The sequence below is a fragment of the Arachis stenosperma genome, chromosome 5 (genome assembly GCF_014773155.1).
Source record: "Arachis stenosperma cultivar V10309 chromosome 5, arast.V10309.gnm1.PFL2, whole genome shotgun sequence".
NCBI classification, from domain to species: domain Eukaryota; kingdom Viridiplantae; phylum Streptophyta; class Magnoliopsida; order Fabales; family Fabaceae; genus Arachis; species Arachis stenosperma.
Window position 1 is genome coordinate 856,571 of NC_080381.1, and position 16,050 is coordinate 872,620.

Consider the following 16,050-nt stretch of genomic DNA (forward strand, 5'->3'; position numbering starts at 1 on the left):
AAATTATGTTTGATTTGCTTGTGTTGAGGGTTGTTCTTATGAAATTATTTTTGAATTGATCTTAAATTTTTTAAAAAATTAGCCGTCAGTGGTATATTTGATGCAAATCGAAAACTTTTGAGACAAAATTAAAACAAAATAAAATTTACGGATATTTTTGAAACTTTTGTCAGACTCCAGAGACATAAAATATACTTTACCTTTAATAATAATAATATTTTTATACAAATATTAGAAGTATTTGATGTATAAATAGCATTTGCTTAAAAAGTAATATGAGAGTGTTAAAGAAAACTACTTCTCTGGTTGCCTCATTTCAACTACACACACCTTATTAAGCCTTCATTTGTGTCATTTATTTTGACACAATTCATTCACCACTTCCTCTTCAAGAAGAAGAAGAAATGGAGCTTTCTCAACTTGGTTTTCTGGAGGAACTACTACTACTGGCTCCAAGGAGAGTAGAAGAAACATGTTGGAATAATGGTTTCAATGATCTACTCCCTACTACTCCTCCTCCTTCTGCTTCTGTTTCTGCTTCTTGGAGCTTTGACTCTCTTGATGATAACCCTTCTTTGAATCCCTCATTTTCTTCATTCTCAACACCTTTAGACCACAGATTTGACTCTTCTTATGCTGCTTCATTTCCATTTCTTGATGCCTTCACAATCCCACCAGAGGTTCATCACTCACCACCACCACTTTTGCCACAACAAGAACACAACAACAACAACCACCACCCTTTGGTGGAAGAAGAAGAAGAGCTTGGATTTCTTGGTAATGATGATAACAATCAGAGCTTGGAAGAGAGGAACAGTGGTAGATGCAAAGTTGAGGAACAACAAGCTCTTGAGGTGCCAGCTGTAGTGTTCAACATGGGAATGTGTGGAGAGAAAAAGGTACCAAAGTCAAAGAAACTTGAAGGGCAGCCCTCAAAGAATCTCATGGCTGAAAGGAGAAGAAGAAAGCGTTTGAATGATCGCCTTTCAATGCTGAGGTCCATAGTCCCTAAGATAAGCAAGGTCTTTCTAAATTCTAAACTTATTTCTCAATCAATTTATAGAAATAAAAGGTTTTGATTTTCTCTAAAACTCTTTCATCTAATAGATGGACAGGACCTCCATTCTTGGAGATACCATAGATTACATGAAAGAGCTTCTAGAAAGGATTGCTAAGTTGCAAGAGGAAACAATGGAAGAGGAGGGAAAGAATCAGATACACCTCTTGGGAATTTCAAAAGAGCTAAAGCCAAATGAAGTAATGTTCAGAAACTCCCCTAAGGTAAACTAAACTAAACTAAACTAAACCCTTCTTAATTTTAGCTTAGTACTAACTACCTCATTACTAAGTAACTGAACAAATTTGTGTGCTGTTATGTTTTTTGTTTTTGATTTCTTTGCAGTTTGATGTTGAGAGGAGGGACCATGACACAAGGATCAGCATCTGCTGTGCTACAAAGCCAGGGTTGTTGCTGTCAACAGTGAACACTCTAGAAGCATTAGGCCTTGAAATTCACCAATGTGTCATAAGCGGCTTCAATGATTTTTCAATGCAAGCATCTTGCTCAGAGGTTTGTTTTGTACTGTACTCTTTCTTAATTAGTAGCTTAATGCCGATTAAGTTTTTATTCTTCTAACTAATTGCTACATATCATGGTCTTAATTAGGTCGCTGAGGAAAGAAACTGTATTAGCACAGAAGATGTTAAGCAAGCACTGTTCAAAAATGCAGGCTATGGTGGAAGATGTGTCTAAAGAGAAGAAAGATGGGGAAGTGGCTATGTAAAAGCACAATTTCCATCTTGTGTAATTTGAGGAATTAGGGTGGTAGTAGTAGAAGTAGTTTCAATGAATGAGGTTCAAATAAGTTGGCTTTGATTGATGATTTCATTTTCATTTTTCATAGCCCTTTTACCCTTTAGTGCAAGCTTCATAATTACATTCCCCTTGTGATAAAAATCCTTTTTTTTTTCTTTTTTAGTAGCAATTTATGATGAAGGAGGAATTTTTGCCAAACCTATAAGTGCCATCAAGGTCCTGAATTTGCGGCTGCTTTAAAAATCTCGTCTTGTTTTCTAAACAAATAATTGCATGTCAATGTCATTCTGTAACATGCAGTGCCGGCCAAGCAAGAACAATGGGATGATATCATGCAAATACTAATTAATAAGATTCTTGTTTCTGTCAGATTTTCAGATATGTAATTTCTAGCATAAGAGGTGGTGATGTTGGTAATTGAATAGCATAAGAAGCATTTATATTATAGTGTGAATACTTAGTTCACTTAGTTGGTTTTCTGCTGCTTCATGATTTCTCAATAATTGCAAGGTTCTGAACCTAAGTTTAATTGCAATGAAAATTTGTAGGTAGTAAAATTTTGTATTATTTTATTGTTTAGTGCGCTTGAATGAGGTGTAAAATTTGTGACTATCCAAAAATCTACTATTTCAAGTAGTACAAATCAAGAATAATGAGACAGAGTCCGTGACTTGAAAGAAAACTGCTACTTATCAACAAAGAGAAAGCAAATCAGACCATCATGCAATGGTAGCCATGGAAGTGTGTGCTTTTGGCTGTTCTCTATCATTATTATTTTTACTTGTTAAATTTTCCTAGCATTACATAAACAACAAGAACAAAGAGGTTGGATACAAAGCCTAACCCTGGTATTAGTTGAAATAGAATTCATCCTGGTACGAGTTCTTGTCACGAAAGCTTGGTACCAAAAATGATAACAGAATACAAAGCAATAGATCTCATTGCCTGAATGTTATTGAGAAAAGGGATTGTTCCTTTATCATTAACTACAACAACAGTGTTGTATCTACAGAAAAGAAAAATCACAGGAAAAATGATTTTGACTACTAGTCTACAAAGTCTAAAACTAGATGTCAAATGGCTACTACTATACATTGTCGTCAATGTTTTCCTCATCAGAACAAAAGGTGTTGTCCATGAAATTGACTTGGGACTGTTGAAACTTGTTGATGGCATCTCTAGCTTCAGAAGCCAAGGCAACTTTTGCAGCTTTAACTACATCCCCTTTCTGAATTATTTTTCCAGGTACAGGGATTTGTAATCTTGCAGAATTTGCTATTCTCCTTGCTTCCCTACGACGTAGTTGATTGATGTATTTCTCATGCATTCCCTTGTTCTTCACTTGCTTTAGCACAGGGGGGCTAACAAGATTTGTAACGTGGGAGCCGCTAAATCTTGAAAGGGACTGCTTCTTCTTATGGCTTGAAGATGATGTCTCAGTGCAACTTTGCAGCAACACTTGGTTTTCCTTTTGTTTCATTGGAGTAGAAAGTGCTGCGGTAGGCTGAGAAGCATTGGAAGACAAATCAATGTTTGGTTCAAGAATGGAAAATATGTCCCCTCTGCGGCCTTGATCAACTTGAAGACGGTGCTGTAACAGCTTTTCAACAGACTTCTGGGTTAAGCAGTTCTTTGGTTTGAGAATATTTGGTCTTCTAACCTTCTTATCAGTGGGTTTGAGCAGTTCACTAGCAGAGATTGAGAATTGTTGAATGGGCGATGATTTAACTGTCCTTGCCCTTGATCGAGGAGGCAATTGAGGCGGCGTCATGTGGTCACCATGAATTCTATCAAAGCAATCTTGTTGAGACTTTCCTGGCACCTGCAATAGGGAAGTCAATGATTCACTGAATATAAGAATAAAATATGAAGGCTATAAGCTAGCCATGAAGATCTATCTATCTAACTTGCCATCAACTACCACCATACTGTAAAATTGTAATTCTTTGTAGACATTATACACAAAAAAACCTTATCCAACAACTCAATTTTAGAAAACTGTTATCAAAATTTTAAAAAGTTAAACCACCATTTACCCACTTCTATCCAGAGCTGTCAAAGAACATGCAGGTTCTTAGATGACTTTGATAGCATTATATTTGTTTTTAACTAAAATATGTTTCAGCTGAAAAATTTCATACCTGTAACCCTAATGATAAAATTGAAAACGGAGGAACCAAGCCAACACAAACATATAAGATCTTTGATCTGTTAAGGATCAAAAGAGTGAAAAAACGATAAAAAGCATATACCATTTTAGAAACGTTCTTCCAAAAATGGGGGCTTGGTTTCACAGAAAAGAATGCTCTTTGCAGTGCCAATTCTTGTTCCTTGGCCCACCCTTCCGCTGTCTCTTTGCCACGCTTTCTCTTCTTCCTCTTTGCCTTCTCTCCACCTTCATTCTTCCTTACATCAGAAACTTCCACACTCGCAATACCGCAAACCACATGTTTTTTCTCCACCTTCGCCTCGGACACCGAGGGTTTGTCGTTTCTGCTCTCTTTCCCGTCGTTTTGGTGCGTCGCAGTAGAGACTTCCCCTTCGACGAATCTGGGAGATCTTCTCAACAGAGTGGTACAACCTCTGGTGTTTAGGGAGCAAGATTCAATTGGCTTTCTCTGATTGGAAGGTTTCTTTGAAGAATCTTTGAGCTTAGAATCGATGGGTGTTGTGGGGTTGTGGCTGAGGAACCTAGGAGACCTTCGAGGAGTTGTTGGGGGAAGCTGATCGTTGTTTTGTTGAAGGAATCTTGAAGACCTTCGAGGTTGGTGGGTGATTGTGGCATCTTTCTTCTGCGGCATTTCAACGAACACTTGGGTGGCGTTCAATGCTGTATGCTGAGACAAATCAAAAGCCCCTCTTCCGTGAGAGGGAAAATAGATTCAAAACTTGAACATTTCCCTCACCCCACCAACAATAAGAAACCACCCACCTGCTATGTCATATGGGCTTTGACTTCGGCTATAACTTATGGGCTTGAAGCCCATTTTCGCTGCTTAAATATTATTTTTGTTGGGCCTATAAGCCCAAAAGTAAAAATGAGTTTAAACTTTAAACTTTAATCAAGTCCCAAAATTACAAAAAAAAAAAGAGCTATGATGTACAGTTTTTCAGATCAAATTCCACCTCATGCATGCAAAATTAGTTGGCCAGCAAAAAATCTTTAATTAATTAAAACTTTAATTCGCAACGAATTAATTTTTGGACTCTTGGTTGACCGAACTGAGAGATATTATAGACAAAAAAAATCTCTAAACAAGAGAATTGTTAAATGGAGAAGATAAGATTCTAATTACCTTTGATAAAATTACAAACATAAATGATACATGCACATTAAATATCGGTTACTAAATCATTAATTATATTTTTATGTATATTTATACATATTAATACACATATTTTTAACTAAATAACTAACTATCAAAATAATCAAACTTAGAATAAATGAATAATTATTTTTTTTATAGTAAGATAATAAAAAAATTATGAAACAACAAATACATATTTTTGTGCAATGATACGATTGAGTTACAAACTATTCAATATTGATTAACTTTTTATTTTCTTACTTTATTAATCTCCTCGTTTTTAGAGGATTTTTTTTCCTTCTTGTTCTCTCCCCCTTATTCCATTTGCAAAAACGATTGCCAACTAATTAAGTATACCTATAATTTAATTTCCAAACAATTGGTTCAAGACACTGAATGCTCTATGTTAATTTAATTTAACTCCAAACACGTTTTCAATGTTTAAAATAAATAAAGATTTCCGGGGGGAAAAAAGTAACTAAGTTTTCTGTGTGTGATGCTTTTTATCTTTTTAAGATCACTAGTTGCCCAAACTACCTTCTAGTTCTAGAATCATTTTCCACTCATGCATATAGTTTAATTTTAGTTACAAAGTTAGCATATGACGATTATGTAAGTTTTTAAACCCTATATATTGGAGAGAAAGTCTTGTATGTTTTATCAACTTGTATTGAATGTATCATAGTAGTTACACCAATTCCTCATCTTCCAATTTCTTTATATATTAGATTAGATAACCAAAAGCAGCTGATGATGGTATATTAATTAACCAAATAATTAAAGAAGAGTATTAATCTCATTAATTACTTGATTATATAGCTGAAAAATATAGCGGCCATGCAACAAACGTGTACCATATGAATTAACCAACTTAATTAATACTAAATTCTTAGCTATATACTTATGTATTCGATTATCATCATGAAGATCGAGGAGGAATAAATTAAATTGAATGAAGAATAGAAAACCAATATTGAATTGATGTAGCAGTGTAAAATCTCATTATTAGATATTTTTCTTATGTATGTGGAGTTTGAGTTTGAGTTTACAAGTCTTACAAATTGACACAAGTCCAACAAAACACACGCATTACACTTCTACATTTAAGAGTAAATAAATACACGTTATTCAACTACTTCATGTTTCCAAAGCGCGACTCACCATGCATTATTATGATCGACTCTTCTTCTTCTTCCTCCATAAAAACGAGTTTCTTGCCAAATTTAAAGATAATGAAACTTCAGAAATACACTCAAACGATTACAGAAATACACCCAAACGGTTACAGGAATACACCCAAAGGATTACAGAAATACACCCAAAAGATTACAAAACTACATCCAAAGGATTTAAGAAATACACTCAAAATTCGTTGAAGTACACCTTATGCATAATTCAGAATTCTTTCTCTTTCTCCTCATCATCTTCTGCTGCTTCTTCTTCTTCTTAAAAAACGATTTCAGAGTTTGATGTCAAAAAACAATGGAAATCGAGAATAACAAAGAAAGAAAACAGAGAAAAAAGTACATAAATGAAGAAGGAGAAAGAGAAGGCAAGAAACGAAAGAAAATAAGTAGAAGAAAAGGAAGAGGAAGAAGAACGTGCAGCAAGAAGAAAAAGAAGGTGCAGTGAAAACGTGCAGTAACGATTTGAAGCGTGTTAATATAGATGACTTGTAAAGACTTGTATAAAAAAATGCTTGTATGTAGAAAATTATTCAAAAAAAATATATAGAACGCATATTAAAACGGATAGCTACTAAAGATTGATTCGGATGGATAAGTTCCTAATAATAATAAGATTCAATTCGAATCTTAAAGGGGAAAAAATAAAGGATTAATAAAAAGAAATCACTAATAGAAAGATATGGAAGGGATAATATAAAGTTAATATGATAAATAAAGCCATTGATGCACATTGTTAAAGGTAGTTCGATGACCACCCAAAAACACTATAATATATGTAGTAAGTTTCTGAGTCAGCGATGCATGACATACATCTTAACCTAATTTCAGTCTTTTTTTTGCCTCCCACTTTTTCCTTAAAACCAATCCTAGATATGCTTTTTAATTGAGAATTTTTAGCAGTAAGTACTTAAAAAAATCGAATTAAAGATTTAAAAGTAAGGTATATATCCACTTGCCACACTTTCCCGTCGGAAGCACTTAAATAGTTTCAATATTCAAAAAGTGATTCGTTCGGCATTTCTATCTTCCTTCCTTCCTTCCTATGTGCTGATGATGAAAGACAAATGGCAAATATAGTGGAATACAATAATTTCTCTTTGGAAAACAAAATAATGAAAAGGGAAATTATTATTATTATTATTATTATTATTATTATTATTATTATTATACCTAACTAGAGAGGAAAACAAAGTGTATGGTATTTAATTGTTGTAGGAAAAGAAAGTGTATATTTTAAAAATAAAGAGAAGTATTTCAAAATATATACATTTTTTTATAATAATTAAATAACATACATTTTAGTTCATTTGACTAAAATACTTTTTAATAATTATTAAGACTATAATTATATATATTAGTAATAATAATATAAAATATATATTTATTATTAATATAATAAATTTAATTTATTTTAATATTTTAACTACAAAATATTTGATTTAAATTTTTTTATATTTTTTATGATTGATGATAAAATCTTAAAATAAACAAAACTTATTACTTTGACAATAAATATATTATCATTATTATATAATATAAAATATTTTAAATTTTTACAAAAAATATTATTTTACTTTTTTATTACTTTTACTTTTATTATTATAAATTTGTAACACACTAAAATATGAAAAAGAAAACTCTTTTTTTAACAATTTAATAACACACTAAAAGCGTCTCATTTTGCAGCGATTTTGTTTTAACCGCCGCAAAATATCGACTTGCGAATATATTAAGACATTTTTTTTGTAGTGGTTTTCTCGTAATCGCTGCAATATATTTTTAACTTGAATTTTTTTCGTTTAAACATTGTCTTGTTAAATCTACTCAAGTTCTTGCTATTTTTTTAAATACATGTTTCAAACACTGTAACTTAATGCATTAGATACATTTTCTATTTTGTGTTACGCAAAAAATAATTCATGAATTAAAAAAAATTATAAATTAATAATGTGCACAAATTTATGAATTATATTTTCTCTTGTACTATCAGCGTATTTTGAACTTGTATTCAAGCATAAATGGTAAAGAAAAAATCAAGTGAACATTTGAATGCATAAAATGAAAACAAAGTTCAATAGAACATAAAAATCAGAATTACTAAAGTAGACAAACAAGTATTGAGTCAAAATTTTTCATCAATATTGTATTGACCTGGCCAGAAATACTCTGTCACAAATCTACTGCAGTCACGTGATAAAAGATCTGATAAGTCATCTACAAACCATGGCTTTTTGTTCAGATTGAAGCTCTTTTTTACAGCATGTACGTCATCTTCTCTATGTTGGGTGTATAAAGTTTCATTGTCTTCTTCCGAAACTTTATTGAACTCAACATTCCTAGAGATATCATATCCACTGGAGAAGATAACATTTAAATCGTCTTCTGAATCAGTGTCTGTCTCATCTAGAGTGTCATCAACTATTTCGCCTAAATATTCAGCTGACACTGAAAATATGAACATGCAAACAACAACCTAAGTCTACTTAAAAGAAAATGATAACTCCCAAGTCATTACCTAGTAATTAAGAACAAAAATTTTGGAATTATGGTAAGAGGATTTTAAACCTACACAAAACAAAACTAACAATTACCATCTCCTTCGTCGGTAGTTTGGACAGATTTCTTGGAAAGAAGCTCTGTAATAGAATGTTCTATATACTTTAATTCCTCTTTTGAAACAACTTCCAACACTACAATATGCGTGTTACTAAAGCGCATCTGCATCATAATAAAATGCATAGTTCATGGTCTTTTTTGTAAAGCATATTGTGTCTTTGTGATTCAATTTCTTTGCTAGAAATTTATTTCTAACCTTTAATTCAGCAAGTATGTCTTCAGAGGTCCTACCAGTTACAAATGTCACAAAAACATACCCAAATTTCTCCTCGTACATTGTATTAATTTATCCCGTTAACATTTATGTTTGTCTTTTTGTTCGTAGGAGAAGTGTAGAAAAAATGCCATAACGTTCAAAACAACTGTACACACATACTGGAGGTTCTAAAATAATGGCAAAAAAGAGACACGAAGAAGTAATCAATTTAAATTCAATTTCAGAATTTTGACTTGTTTTTGGTAATATAGTGTTGTTTGTTATATGATTGTATCTTGATGAATGTTATAGGAGCAACGACAGGAAAGGCCTACCAGTAGAGGAGGGACATGGACCATGAGTCATAAAAAAAAGATGGTTCATATATGAATGAAGATGCGTGTGTTGTTGGGGTAAATCATGTTCTTTTATTTTTCAATTTCTGTTTGAATTAATACCATTGAATTTAAATTAGTGTAAATCCAAATCTTACATGTCTACAGAAAGCAATTGAACATATTGAGGGTCAAGATGCCTCCAGCAAGGAGTTTTCCTAGAATGATTTCCTTGCACAAGTGTTTTGGAAGGAGCACCTAGGACGAGTTCGTGGACTAGGTTTCGGTCCATGTCCCACTTAGTGTTTTCGTAATATTTCACAGTAGTCTAACTCCGGTGTGCAGATTGAGGAGTATCAGATAGAAATTGTAAAACTGAAAGCGGAGGCAGCAGAACTCAAGACAGCGACAGCAGAGAAAAAGACAAAGAAACAGAGAATGGATATAGAGGCAGCAGAGGAGAAGGCAAAAAGATAGACAATGAAAAATTTGTTAAAATATATAATCTAGCAACAAGGAGGTAATTTGTCACCTGAAATAGCTACAGATCTGGATTCTTTGGGAAGTGTATCGACCTCATCTCATGCAAGATGATGTGTTGGCACTAATGATCTAAATGATACTTCTTGAAATCTGAATACTTTTTTCACTGTTCTAATGACTTTTGAGATATTTATTTGTAGTTTACAGATATCAATGCACTGAATTCAAATGACTATTTATACTGATTGACTTTTGTATATATATTTTTGTTCTGTTTTGTGTGATTTTGTTTGATTGGTTGTTGGTTGTCTTATTAAATTAAAGCAACTTAGTGGAAGAACATATAAAGAATTAAAAATTTGGCATATATTATTATAAATTCGGATTTAAAAAACAAAAACTATAACTCTACATTTAACAGTGGTTACAAATCCGCCGCTATATTTTAATATAAATTTTCACTAGATGACATTTTGCAGTGGTTAACAACCGCCATTATCTACAGGCAGTTCTATTCACGTTTTAGTAGTAGTTAAAACTACCGCAAATTTAACTGCTGTTATTTGCCGGATGTAACGTAGTGACACTTAAACAAGTTCTAAGAATTGTTAGAGATATTAACGAATTTGATTAAATTACTCAATATAATATTTATTCATATGTTAATAATGATTATTTATAAAAAAAAAATGTACGTGAGAAATCAGGTATATGATATGAATATGTGGTAGAGGGGGAAGGTTGTGGAATGTGGAGTGGGAAACAATAAGAGCCGAGGCAGTTGATGATGAGAACGTGAAACATAATAATGTTATTATCACGGTGGAGGAATGGTACACATAACTGGTACTATGCACAGGAACAGAACCAGGGGCTCTCTCTATCTTTATGCGCCACCTACCTTACTAACTCAATGTTACTTCATTTCATATTTCTTACCTAAGTTTCTTTCATTATCCGAAGGCTTTTCAATATACTACTTAATTGCTTTTATACTCAATAGCCATCAAGGGATGTCCATCATTATTATCGTTGGCCATGCCCATGAATTATTGATGAGATTATTGTGACCATAAGAAGCCAAAAATTAGATAAAACCATCTTATATTTTCACCGTGAATTGAGGTCAATCCATACTTAATTATACTTATGATTATAGCATTCAAGGTTCTGAAAATGACGCATGTTATTAACAAATGAAGTTAAGAGTTAAAAAAATTAGAGTTGAATTCAAATTTAATAAAATAATATATTTTATATAATATATATTTTTTAAGAAATTCTTTTAAAAAAGGTTATTATTTTTTTAACTTATTTTTCACTAAAAACAAACTGATTGAATCGATTTCTTTTTCTAAATTAAACTAATTAATTTCTAAAAACTCTTGGTCTGATTCTCAAAACCATGGATATCACCTTGTGAATTATGGTCATCAAATTGCATGAGGCATTTTTTTTGTTTGAAACTTAAAATTATATAAGGTCATTGTGATATATCCTAATGTGATGACTATACATTGGGGTAAATTTAGAGGTGAGTGATGATTGAGAATTTTAGTTCGGTTTTTTAATTATTTTCTTAATGCTTAAATAAATAAACATTTATATTTATTTTTTTTGAAAAAAATAACATAATACTTCTTTATATGAATAATGAATAAGGAAGTATTTTGCATGAACATTTTTATAATGAAAAACAAAAAGAAATTGTTCTTGCAAGTTGTAACATATATGTGAAAAAAAAAAAAAAAGAGTAAATGAGAGAAGATTCACGTTGTAAAGGAACAGTGAAATTAGGTCATGAGATGCCTTTTTGTTTGGTTTGGGGCAAAGGGGTCCCCTGTTTGAAAATATTTCTTTGGGGTTCATCATGTCTTCCAACAACTTTTCTCTTTCGTATCTTAATTCATTCAAAGTTTGTGAGATACCAGGGTGGACAACATTCCCCCACTATGTCATAAAAACTCGTATTCATAGAAAATTAATTTTTATTTAGTTAATATTAATTAATTTTAAAATTAAATTTTATAATTTCAAATTTCAAATTTAAAACAAAAAAAAGTTGATTCTCTACAGATTTTAGTATTATTTAGTATTATTAATAAATACTAAATAAGACATAATTGTTTTGAGTAATATTTTTTAGATTTGGATCCTCTAAAGTTTGAATTTCACTTTAGAGATTAAAGTGTGATCTCTAATTATTTATTTCATAAGTGGGATCAAGAATAAATATAAAAGAGAAACTATTTAAGAGTATATCACATTTTATTCTCTAAAGTAAAATTCAAAATTTAGAAGATCAAAATCCACATTTTTTTATTCTCAAATATTTTTTTAGTTATTTTTTTTTTTATCTTTCTAGTATTACTGTATTATTATATACATTTCATGTGGTGGCGCCTTTAATTTTCCTTGGGACCAACACAACATAGCATAGCATAGCCAATGGAATACTAGATACGTGATCATATACACAAGTTCACATTTCTATTCCTGAAACTAAGCCGAGATCGTTAAGTTTGTTCCATTTTTGTTTTTAGCCTCTCTAAGGCAATCGTTAGCCTTACACAATTTGTGAAGAGCTGTGCTTGACATTTGTTGTGTCATAACGTACGTAATGAATTATGTACAATACAATAATCTTTATTACAAACTATACCTAATTACCTATTCATTTCAGGCATTGTTTGTCATCTATTTAAATACGTAGATTGATTATATAAGTTTCTTATACTATAGTTTAATTGCGTTATCATTTATTCCGTAAGTTATTATAGTTAATTCTTTGTATAACTATTTAAATAATTGTTTAGACACCTAATTTAATTTAATTAGTGCATGAAGAAGGACGCAATGTTGCACTTACATGCATGATACTTTCAATTATTCGTACATGCATACTTTCAATTATCAGATAAAGAATAATTTTACTAAGATATGGAATTTATCTTGTATTCTAATTTCTAATCGTTAGTCACATTTATATAATAGAACCTATGTGTAATTTTCACATCAAGTTATCAACTAGCTAGTATATTTTATAGGATATTTCTTTATTATTCATTTATTCTAGCCAGAGAACCTTTAAGTTTTTTTCTATTGTTTAATTATTTAGGTACAAAATGGCATATTCTGCTAGCACAAATACTTGTCATAGAGCTTGGTACGTGGTGGCCAAAAAGTAAAAAAGAAAAAGAGAAATAAAGAACATTACCCCAAGATTGCACATTGCATGCCCACTGTTTTTTCAAGAGATAAAAAGTGAATGCGCATCTCTTTGATTCAAGTGCTCTATATATACTATAGGAAATATTTCAACTGTACTCGGAGTACTGGGGCACCAGTCATTTTAACCGTTGATCTAAATTATAAAAAATATATATAATATATATTAATTAAAATCAACGGTTAAAACAACTGATACATTGGTGCTCTCCAGTACACTTAAAATATTTCCTATATAGTATAGTGTGACATAAAGAAACTTTCCAATGAAGACAATTTTAGTTTCATAAACTTGCTTCCATTAATCAAGGTGGGGTTTGTTGGTGAAAGCAAAATTGATAGTGATCTTATTAGTTAGAGGACATCAATTTGTAATTTGCATCAACGAAGAAAATGATAATTATAACATAAATATCGAATCAAATGAAAAAAAAAAGGTCATAATTAATCTACGAATTGACCTTCTACCTCCTCTTCTTTACCTTTTTCTTAGTTCTTCATCACAGAAATTGTTACAACTACATACCACATGTATATACATACATCTATAGAGAAAGAAAATTAAGTACCGAATTTACCCTTCTATTTTCATTTCTGTTAGTTTATAGGAATTTGCGAATAAAATACATCTGAATTAATTAGTTCACATGTACATTATTCGCAAAATCCCAAAAGATAAAAACTGAAAACAAAAGTAAAAGAAAGCTTAAATTAAGAGGAAGAATTGTAGTTAATTGAATTAATAGAAAGGCACCGGAAGGCGCGGTGGTTTGGGCGGCGGGTGTTGGACGGTGACAAGGATGTTTTCCGGATGGGAAGGCTGGCAGGGACATGGCATGGCTATGAATTTGGGAAGCAGATCCCCCGGCATCAAGACCGGCAAGCTGTCCCCTTTGCTCTGCATAAATTGAAATAAATCAGTTAATAGTTAACAGAGAGGTGACAGAGATGGAGTTTTGGAATATGTATGTACCGTGCAGATGAGGTTGGGTTTAATGGGGGATAGGGAAGGATGAGAGGGGGAGGAAGAGGAGGAGGGTGTAGATTGAGATTGACGGAAGGAGCGGAGTTTGTCCCAATGGTAGCAACATGAGAAGATTCCGCTTAGGCTGAATATGATTATTAAGAGCAGTGCTGTCCCCAACGGGAATCCCAGCGACGGTCGAGATGCATCTCCGCCGTGTACGTGTGGCGGCGCCGAGTAATTGTTACTCTCCATATACTCTCGTTTGTATTTGAACTCGTAGTGGCTCCAATTACACTCATGTATGGAAGTGACAAAGTGAATGCAGGGTGTTGTAGTTGGATGCGTTATATATATATAGCGTGTGGGAAATTGAACTTGAGATATTTTTAGAGTAGTTATTCATGTATCGTAAATTCAAATTTTAAACCTACTATTCTTTGTGTGACTCTTTATCTAATATCTAACATGTTAAATAATAACTTAAATAAAATAAATAACGTGATTAGAGAGATTATTAATTAATTAATAATTAGGTAGGTTAAGTGTGAGTGTGTAAGGTACAACAAATAAAAGTGAGGCTTACGTGATGGGGCATGGTACGGGTACGGAAGGAAAGAAGGGGGGGTTAGGTTATGAGGTATGAGTCATGAGGATGAGGGTGCATGGGTCCCACACTAATACCTGGCTCTTATGAGAGCATGGCTATGGCCAATGCATCTCTTGGCAGCTATCAAAGGCTGCTGTGAACTCACCTCACATGCGCGCACCTTATTTTGCGCCTAGTACACAAATTAGTACATTATCGTCATCAACGGCTGCTGTGCTGAGCTGGACTCAACAAATTAAACAATTAATTTGCATGCTCCATTGATAATGTATTTAATTCCATCACAATTCTCTCCGATAGTTACGCCTTAATTAATCACTACAATGGTACACTTCATTATCTTGTTCTCCAATTCTTCGTAAGTTACTCCTTATTTTAGTGTGCATAAATATATTTTTAAATAAGTTTTTAAATAATAAAATAATATACAAAAATATTTCATTGTGATAAGAGATATGTTACTAAAAAAATGTGGCGTGATTTATTTGTCAAAGTCTCATTTATTACATAAATTTTTTTTTTGTCATATCGTTCTTTTTTACTAATATAGAACATCTTAGTTCACACACACACACACATATATATATATATATATATATATATATATATATATTTGTCATGTTTTTAAATTATTTAAAAATATTTTTATTAATAATAAAATTTAAAAATATTTTTGTTAATAACAAAATATTTTTATGCAATGTGACTAATAATTGTCATTATTTTTGCTAACGATTAGTGCAGTAAAAAAAAAAAGAAAAAGGAGAAGAAAAGAAACAAAGATAACATCAGGTAATAACTAATAAGGAATATGAACTAACAGGAAGATGACTTCTTGTGCGTTGTTCAAAGGATTCTAGTACACTTTTTTTTTGCCAAGTGATCAACGACACTGTATGCATTTCTCTGAATGACTGTATGATAACTCCCATGATCAACGACTACTTATTTTGTCTTATTTTAATTCTTTAGGTAAAGAAAAAAAATCGTAATTGTAGTAGTCAAAGTTAGAAATATAATTATTTATATGAATCTTTTTATTAACTTAAATTTTTTTAAAAAATAATTTCATAACTTTGTATCAAAATTTTTATGATCGAAATATTTAAAATTCGGTCTTTGTTATTTTTAAAAGAGAAAAAATAATATAAGATAAAATAATAAAAAAATATATAAATATTTAAATAAATTCAAAAAATACTTTTATTTAAAAAAAATCTTAAAAATATAATTATTTATGTGTCTTTTTTTATTAGTTTAAACTTTCAAATAAAATAATTTTATAATAGTAATCATAGTAGTTCAAA

At 31.5% G+C, this 16,050-nt stretch overlaps 3 protein-coding genes across 3 annotated transcripts; 1 reads left to right on the plus strand and 2 right to left on the minus strand.

Annotated features, from left to right (window-relative positions):
* Positions 1–295: 295 nt before the first annotated feature.
* LOC130983048 (transcription factor bHLH93-like) lies at positions 296–2,358 on the plus strand. Its single transcript, XM_057907220.1, has 4 exons — positions 296–1,022; positions 1,108–1,281; positions 1,403–1,570; positions 1,667–2,358. The coding sequence occupies exons 1-4, from the start codon at positions 405–407 to the stop codon at positions 1,751–1,753; spliced, it is 1,047 nt and encodes a 348-aa protein (XP_057763203.1). The 5' UTR covers positions 296–404; the 3' UTR covers positions 1,754–2,358.
* A 269-nt stretch (positions 2,359–2,627) lies between these two features.
* On the minus strand, positions 2,628–4,688 carry LOC130983047 (uncharacterized). Its single transcript, XM_057907219.1, has 2 exons — positions 4,069–4,688; positions 2,628–3,638 (listed from the first exon to the last, which is right to left on the minus strand). Exons 1-2 carry the CDS (start codon positions 4,615–4,617, stop codon positions 2,904–2,906), a joined length of 1,284 nt encoding a protein of 427 aa, XP_057763202.1. The 5' UTR covers positions 4,618–4,688; the 3' UTR covers positions 2,628–2,903.
* An 8,925-nt stretch (positions 4,689–13,613) lies between these two features.
* On the minus strand, positions 13,614–14,572 carry LOC130979649 (uncharacterized protein At5g65660-like). Its single transcript, XM_057903137.1, has 2 exons — positions 14,143–14,572; positions 13,614–14,067 (listed from the first exon to the last, which is right to left on the minus strand). Exons 1-2 carry the CDS (start codon positions 14,386–14,388, stop codon positions 13,909–13,911), a joined length of 405 nt encoding a protein of 134 aa, XP_057759120.1. The 5' UTR covers positions 14,389–14,572; the 3' UTR covers positions 13,614–13,908.
* Positions 14,573–16,050: the final 1,478 nt, after the last annotated feature.